The sequence below is a fragment of the Papaver somniferum genome, chromosome 4 (genome assembly GCF_003573695.1).
Source record: "Papaver somniferum cultivar HN1 chromosome 4, ASM357369v1, whole genome shotgun sequence".
NCBI lineage: Eukaryota > Viridiplantae > Streptophyta > Magnoliopsida > Ranunculales > Papaveraceae > Papaver > Papaver somniferum.
This window is the reverse complement of record NC_039361.1, coordinates 112,689,070-112,698,036: the sequence shown is the minus strand read 5'-3', so window position 1 is coordinate 112,698,036 and position 8,967 is coordinate 112,689,070. Positions and strand designations below refer to the sequence as shown.

Here is an 8,967-nt window from a genome sequence, read left to right as displayed (position 1 = left end):
ATTGTCTACAAACAACTTTGCACAAGTAGTTTTGTTTTTCCTCAAAAGTTGGTCGTTTTTTCTGTCTTTTGGTAGATTACAAAAAAATAGCTTTGTGCTAATCTGATGCTCTAAATTTTTCTCTTTTGAGAACTTAGATTTATAAAGCAAAAATTTGTGAAAAATAAAGATTTCACCTAAGTAAATTATATTGTATTTTTCAGTTCAAGAACTAATGGACTTTTACAGTATCTCTAAAAGTTTTTTTTTGTTTTTTTTTTAAAAGAGGATATATTGGTTTTCGTACGGGTAACCACTTTGCTTGTCATAAACCAATTTTTAGAAATCCTAAAGTTACCCCCTGAGAAACCGTTTATACACCTATCCTATGATGTTGAGTTTTCACACTTGTTGATACATGAAAATAATTAATCATAGATAAATGGCCCCTTAGCCCATAAAGGGTTCCCTCTATGAGAGAATGAACTAAGGGACTAGGCCTAACCCACTAAGGTGAGATAGTTCTAGCCTATTCAAGGTTGCATAAAGGTTGGTTAGGCTTTGGTCCAAGAAGAAAGCCCTCAAGGGTTTAGTGTTAACTTAAGGAAAGGAAAATGGTAGTTTAGTAATATGTTAATCTTATGGGCACTTATCCATAAGAGGGTTATTATAAAAGGGAAAGAGGGTACACTTCTTGAGGTCATCATTAATTCTCTATTACTTCCCAAAACCCTTCTTCTCCTTGGGAGTACTTTCTGTGATTAGGGCTAGTTCCTCCTTCCCACGTTTTATCCATCAACATTGTGACCACAGTGGGAGGTTCTTAGCCTCTTTTCCAGCATGATACTCCCATGTGCGAGTCAGGAAGTACCAGCAGGTGGAGCTCTTCCCCATCCGGACCAAGTTTCTGTACAGGAAGTACAAGAGGAAAGTGATGATGAGATACGTTTCCAAGCGGTAGTCACAACACCCGTCGTAAAAGGAGCTGGAGCGTCCCAAGGTGCAGAAGCGCCCCAAAAGAAAGGAGAAATATTCAAAGAAAAAGCCATAGCTGAGACGAGCGATCAAGACATGTTTGAAATACAAGAAGAAATGGATGCATCCATTAAGAAACAACAAGAGACGTCTGAAGAGAGCAAGGGAACAAAATGTAACAACTACTAAAATAGTTAATACAAAAAACACCATTCAGGATATGACAGAAGACACGATCGCAAAATACTTAAAGGCAAATTATCGAGTGACGAAGCATGATGCTTATGATTCACTGAAACCACCATACTCTGAAGAAGTCTCTAATTATGTATACCCCGAAGATTATACATCACCAAAATTCAAAACGTATGGGGGAAAAGGAAACGCGAGAGAGCATGTGAGGCGCTTCATATCAGCAATGAATGCGTACGCTCAGGATAAATGTCTTTGCATGAGAGAATCCCCAAAGTCACTCACGGACAACGCCTTCACCTGGTATGATAACTTGAAACCCAGAAGTATCAGCTCATGGTCCGCCATGGTGCAACTTTTCCTGAAGAAATTATATTCTGCACAAAGAAGAGTCGTATCGATAGATTAAAGAAGATGCACCCAGCGGGTAGGAGAAGAGATCGGAAAGTATATCACTCGCTTCCGAGACTTCACGCTAGAATGTCACGAAGACATCCTAGAGGAGCTCCTGGTGGAGATTTGTATCCGAGGAATGGATGCCATTTTTCGATTAAACCTGACGAATTCCAAACTTTTGTGGAGGTCGAAGAGGCTGCAGCCCGGATATCAGATTGTGCGGACGTTATGAACTCTAGGACAAGCGGGCATACTTTCCAACTACATTTTGTTAATGCTTCATCCACACCAACTTTTAATGATCAAGGAGGCAATAAAGGAAAAGGAGGAGCTATTTTTGGTTCTTACCGAGGAGGACAGTCCGGCCGGAGAGGAAGAAGAGCGGATGGAGGAAGATCCAACCCGCCGCCACCACTACCGTGTAGTAGAGAGCAAATAATAGGGATTCTAGAGGAATGGGTGGCAAACAAGGAATAAACTCTGCCTTCCGTACACACAGAGCCTACCGCGACAGATAAGCCGCACGAACGATATTGCCATTATCACAGGAGAGTCAATCATCCGATTGTGGAATGTTTCTCTCTATGTTACATTGTGCAAAAAAAACAAGCTAGACGCGAGTTGGAGATAGGAGAACAAAGCATCAAGAGCAACCCGCTTCCTCAACATCAAGTTATGATGATTTCACACGAGCCTATGAAAGGAGAAGCTTGGAGACCTTGTGAGGAGGTGGAAGAAGAAGAAGCGTGCGAAGCTTCTGAGATGGCCGTCTTCCCGTATACTAACGGAATTGCTAGCAAATTCGCTCAAACTGTTTTAGCTCAACAGTTCTTTGATTCCCTTGGCTTCCGTGAGAATCAGATTCGCGAAGCATCCAAGGCTATCACGACGATTGCATCCGGAAAAGCATATAACACAATGCCCAGAGAAGCGATCACCTTTACAGATGAAGATATATGCTACCCGGGAGAGCACCTTCGTCCTCTATATTTGACGGCTTTTATTAACAAACAACCTCTTAAGCGAGCTTTCATAGATGGCGGAGCTTCCCTGAACTTAATTTCACTACACACATTAGAGTCCTTGGGAGTGTCAAAGGCAGCAATTAAGATGCGTTCGACGACTGTAAGAGGATTTGGAGGACAGACTCATACGGGAATTGGGATAGTGCATTTGATGATGAAAATCGGGCCCATTAGAGCGCTCACGCCTTTTTATGTACTTGAGGACGACACTACCTTCCATGTGCTACTAGGGCCAGGATGGATTTTGAATCACAAGGTAGTAGCATCGACGTATCACCAATGTGTCAACACCAATATTTAAGGAAATCAATTATGGATCCCAGCCACAGGCAACCCATTCGGACCGGAGGAGGCTTACATGGCGGATGCGGTCTTCTATATACAACCAGTTACGGATCAAGAAGAATATCCGGAGCATCTAACACCCCTCCCAAAATGGGAAGAATTCCAACCTGAAGAACAAACAAACGGGAAGGATAAGTCAGTTTTTAGTCCATCACGACTGGGACCTGTTACAGGAAATAAGAGAGCTGTAGCCGAGACAAAGAATATCCATTTCAAGCGTTTCTCACGGCCATAGGGCGGACATGTGATAGGTGTCTAAAACACCTAATTTTATATCTATTATTTATGCTTTCTTTGCTATTTTTCTTGTAAATTATATATCTTATGTTTGGTTTTGAGTTTTTAGGTACTTTAGAGTCATTTGGAACAAAAGAAGAAGAAATGTCGCTTAAAAGGCAAAAAGGTGCAAATGATGTTGGAGACGAACTATTTCTCATTATTTGATTCTATCTCTTAATTTCTTTCTGAAAAGCATGTTGGCTTTAGTGATGCAAATATATGTCTGAAAAGCACAACTGTTTTAGTGATGAAGAGAAATTGTAGAGAAGAAGTGGGTCCGAGATGTAAGAGACGGCTGATGTTGGTGGAAGGATTCGAAGAAGAGCAAAAGCGTCAATTCTCATGTGCAATTGCTACTGGGAGCAGAGTGGAGCGGAGCCGAGCCAAACCAACGATAGGAAAACAACTACTGCAGCTTAGTCTAGAGAAGCAAGGGGTGGACATCTTTGTTGGCCCTTATCTAATGAGTGGGTGCTGTCTATCCTGAGTAGCCCTTATCTACTTCACCTAAGTGGATATATGCACTTTCATTTTACTACAGAAACCTAAATTTTAGAGATAACAAAATCATTGGTTTTTATTTCTTCACCTGAAACCCAAAATGGCTGCGGTTTGAGAGAGGACGGAAGGAACCACTGAGTTCAGATTCGATGGAAGATGAGAGTGTGAGATGCAGAAATCAGAGGATCGATGAAAAAACTGATGGGGTTTTTGAATCTGTTGCAGTCAAAAACAAGATGAAGAGGAAGTTAGGGTTTTGTTGAAGACGATCGATTTAAGAATCTGGTGATGTTATTGAGTGATTCAAGGGTTGATAAAGCTTGGGTGTATGCTTAATCTCAAGAATTTGTGCTGAAATTGATTCTTAAACAACACAGATAAAAGATTGAAGATGTTGTTGCATTCAGATGGGGTTTTGAGTTTGTGTTCATAGAATGAAGAGAATTTAGTGGTGTTTGAGACCAGAAACAGGGAGGAAATTGAGCTGTTGAAGTCGCAGATTTTGTTGGTTATATGGATTAATCAGTGGCTCAGTTTTATGAGGAGATTATAGATCAAGTTTACAGGCAGAGTGTAGGTCAAATTTTGGGCATAAATCAGTCGAGATTGCAGTCGATCCAACCATGGGTTTGATGGGTTTCATGGAGGTCAGATCGAGTCCGTCATCAGCTCAACTAGCTGCTGTGAGCAATAGGTGACAACCACAGCCAAGGATCGGTTATAAGTTGTTAATTAAGCGAGTTCTGGTATTTTTGAACTCGCATTTGGGGCTGAGAATGAGTTGTTTAGTAGCTGAGTTCATATGGGTTTTGTTGGTTTGAATGGAGGAGATATGGGTTCGATTTGAAGCTGATTTTTATGGGTTTCTCACTTGCCATCCAGTCACAGGAAATGTTGCTGCTACAATGAAACTGGTGAGTGTATTTCGCAAGAGTTGAGAGAAATCAACACATACAAGTAATGGCATTGCAGGTGGTAATGGATTTGGAGATTGTTACAAGGCAGTGCAGGTTAGGAGTCGAGATGGACTGAAATGGAAAAGATTGAGTTTGAATTGCAATTGCAGAAGATGGCGTTGGGATTATATGCATGTTATGGCAGGAGACTGCAGGTGCATTTCGAGGCAATGAATGAGAAGATGTATATGTTCATGCTGGGGAAGCTACAGAAAGAATGGGATTATAATATGAAGTTGCAGTTAGGTCTGTGTTGTTGGTGTTATCTACAAGGGTAAAGTTGCAGTTTGTGATGGAGAAATGGAGATGGCAGTCTATGGTTATGGAATTGTAGGTGAATGAGCAATGCAGGTCTGAGAAGTTTGGTTGCGGCTTAACTGATATGGCAGGTGGACTGTGAAAAGGGTGATTGGGTTTTTGCAGTTAGGGTTACGTTGCAGAATGTGCCGAGACTGGTGTTGTCGAACTCATGGAGATGCTGAGATGATTTTGCAGTTGCAGTGGCAATGGAGCAGTGCCTAAGAAGAAGTTAGAAAAGGTGGTTGTGCTTATGTTGTTGTGATGAAAGCTAAAGCAGTGATATGGAGAGTGGAAGAGTAGTTGTTGCTATACATCTGAGTTACAGGATCTGGTGCTGCTCAGATGGCAAGTAGACAAGAGGGAAGTGCAGCTTGTGCTATGGACTGATGGAACGAAGTATGGGTGTTTGAGTTGAATGGTGCAGAACGAAGTGCGGCTGAGAATTACAAAGAAATTACAGTGGTGTTTGGTGGCTTGTGTTGCAGGGATAGTTGTTGTAATGTTGCAATGGCTGTGACAGAACTGAGCTGCCATTTTTTTTTATGTGGTTAATGGAGTTGGTGCTGGTTCTAAAGCAAGGATTGAGACATGAGTGAGTTGGAGTTGCAGAATGACAAGACTAGAAAGAACACAAGCTGCAGAGAAGGTGTAGACCATCATGGCGCAACATTAGGTGCAGGCCAGTGCAAATGGCTTATGCCATGGCAACTCATTCAAGTCAGCCCAGTTGGTTTACCTGAATGGCTGACTCGGTCCTGACTATCTGACTCATTACCCTGACTCGGTCTGACCAAGTTGACCCGATTGACTCCTTTGACCGGTGACCGGATGGACTATGCTGGTCACCTGAACTACTTTCCGGTGATCTTCCGACCAACTTCCGGCTTCCTTGTGGGACCTCCGGTGACAACTTTTGGGTACAATTTCTACATGGGTTCTTCCCACACATGGGCTTGGAGGACTTCTATCTAATGGACTTTTGATAATATGACCTAGTTTTGGACACAAGAAAGCTACAAAAGGAGAGAGAGACTTCTACAACTTTTGGAGATCGCGTATTATTTTTTACTTGGAGCTTTGGAGAGAACTTTTTCTAGGGTTTTCTTTCTTTTGTTTTTCATCTTATTTATTTTGTTGATTATGATTATGATGAACTCCATTATTATGAGTAACTAAATACAACTGTTGGTTATGGGATAAAAGTTGATTTCTCAAATATGTTATTTGAATCTATGGATTAGTTTTGTCTCAATATTTTATTGTTTATGATTCATGGTCTATATTGTTATAGGATTTGATTGTTTGATTGGTTGAGTCCGGAATCAATCCGATTTGCATTCATCTCTAAAGCTATATTAGGGTTTTCAATACGAAAAAGTTGTTTGTCCCTGATTTTTAGTAGCATAATTGTGGGTAGTGCTTGTAGCGATATATCCTACTAGTCACATATGAATCATAACCTTGGTTAAATCGAATTAGTGCTTTTACACGTTTGATTGCTTTGATTAGTCTTATTCCATAAATCTTAAAGCTTTTGGGGAGTTAAACTTAATTGTGCTTTTACACTTTGGGTTACTTTCTAGGAAGAATTCACATATGCATCTTTTAATGTGGTTGTGATGAAACTAGGGAATTAGCGGGATATTCTTGCGATCGAGGTATCCTATGGCTTTTAATAGATGAGAGATTAAAATATCAATTCTAGTCATTGATGAAAATACATGTTTGTGAATGATACTATCCCGTGACTAATATCTTCTCCTTATTGATTATTCCAACTATTTTCTTTTCTTTGCTTTACTTTTTTTTATTTTATTTGCTAATACAAAAATCCCCCTTGGTTATCTTAGAAACTGAAAATTACATAACAAAAAAAGCCTCTATATGGATACGAACTCTTTCTTACCACGTACTTCATTTGAATTTAGTTGAGTGAGAAAGTGAAATTATATTTGGCGGTTGACAACCGATCAAATTTTGGCACCGCTGCCGGGGAGGCATACGGCTTGTTATTAAGTTTTTAGTTTCTTATCATTACTTCTGCTTCCATTTTTTCTTTTTGTTTCTTGTCTTGTTTCTCACTTGTTTGCGAGAATTGTTTTCAGGTACCTAATCCCTGACTTCTAAAGATTGGAACTATCCAAGGTGCGGAATATCCACTCGAAGAGACATAATACTCCAACCAAGTCAAGGTACAACGGAAGAACAACATCTAGAAGTGGAAGAAGAGTTACAACAAGAAGTTCTAGAACAAGAGGAACCGGTTGAACAAGAACCACCTAATAAGAAGAAGAAGCAATGGGTGATGCAAATCGTACACTCAAGGACTTGGCATCTCACAAGTTGGATACACAACAAGGGTGTATTCAAACAAACTCTACTTTTGAGATCAAGCCGGGGTTGCTTAGAGAATTACCAAAGTTCCATGGCATGGTGAATGAAGACCCAAACAAGCATCTTATGGACTTCCACACCATTTTCACGGCCATGCTTCCAGAGGATATTGAAGCGGATGGTACAATGTTGAAAGTTTTTCGATTCTCTTTGATGGATAGTGCTAAAGATTGGTTGTGTTATTTACCTCCCGGAAGTATCACAACATGGAATGGGTTGAAGAAACTCTTTTTAGAGAGGTGTTTTCCTGCATCAAAGGCTACTCAAATTCACAAGGAGATTTGCGGGATGAAGCAAAATGTGGGAGAATCTTTATATGAATGTTGGGAACGATACAAGAGATTGGTGGCAAGCTTCCCTCACCATCAATTCAGAGATGCGATGATTATCCAATACTTCTATGAAGGACTCCAATCAAGCGATATGAATCTTCTTGACGCTGCGGGTGGTGGTGCACTAGTGAGCAAAATGGTGGCACAAGCTAGAGAATTGATTGAAAACATGGCAGCAAACTCCCAACAATTCTTGAGTCGTGGTTCGGATGTGCTTCTTAGGAGAGTAAATGAAGTGAGCGAGGTGGAGAAACTTCGTTAACAAATGGGTAACATGACAGATATGATGCAACAAGTTGCAGCCGCGGTGATACCAAGTTCTTCTCAATGGTATGAAGACTCCAATGAACAAGCTAATGTGATCTTCCCAAATCAGCAAAGACGGTATGATCCCTACTCCAACACTTACAATCCGGGATGGAGAGATCACCTCAATTTTATCTATGCGAACAAGCAAGGAGCGGTTCAACAACCTAATTTCAACCATCCGAGTGGATTTTAACCTCAACAACAACAATTCCAGCCGCGTCAAAAATTTCACCAACCACAACAACAACAACAACAACCTCCAAATCAGGGGTCAAGTATGGAAGAGTTGCTGAAATCTTTTATGCAAAGGACGGAGAGCACGGTTAAGGAGTTGCAAACTCAAGTTGGTTCTATGGCTATTGAGTTGAATCAATTAAAGGCACAAAATAGTGGAAAACTCCCTTCTCAACCTATTAACCCAAAAGGGGATGTGAATGCTATTACGTTGAGAAGTGGTAAACAAATTGTGCAACCCGAAGTTCATGATTCGGGCAAGGGAAACACCAAAGGAACCTGTTTTGGAGGAGAAAAATGTGGAGTCTCCCCAAACTTCTGAGGTACCTATTTCTAACTCTAAAACTCCGGTTTCTACTTATGTTCCTCCTTTACCTTTCCCTCGCAAATTCGCAAATTCCAAGATGGAGGAACTAGAAAAGGAGATTTTAGACTAACTAAGAAAGATTCATGTGAACATACCGCTCGTAGATGTTATAAAGCAAATGCCAAAGTATGCAAAGGTGTTGAAGGACTTGTGTACCAACAAGAAAAGGCTCAAAGACAATGAAGTTCTAAGTATGGGGGAGAATGCTTCGGCAGTCTTACAACACAAAATCCCACTTAAATGCAAGGATCCGGGTAGCTTTGACATTCCCGTCACAATTGGTAACACCACATTTAACAAAGCTATGTTGGATTTAGGTGCATCCGTTAATGTTATGCCTGCATCCATGTATAATTCACTTGAGTTAGGATTAAAAAGTCTGA

The 8,967-nt window shown here is 40.7% G+C and overlaps 1 protein-coding gene across 1 annotated transcript; it reads left to right on the top strand.

The window, feature by feature from the left end:
- The first annotated feature begins 2,238 nt into the window (after positions 1-2,238).
- LOC113273016 lies at positions 2,239-2,868 on the top strand. The gene has a single exon (XM_026522791.1). The coding sequence runs from the start codon at positions 2,239-2,241 to the stop codon at positions 2,866-2,868; it is 630 nt and encodes a 209-aa protein (XP_026378576.1).
- Positions 2,869-8,967: the final 6,099 nt, after the last annotated feature.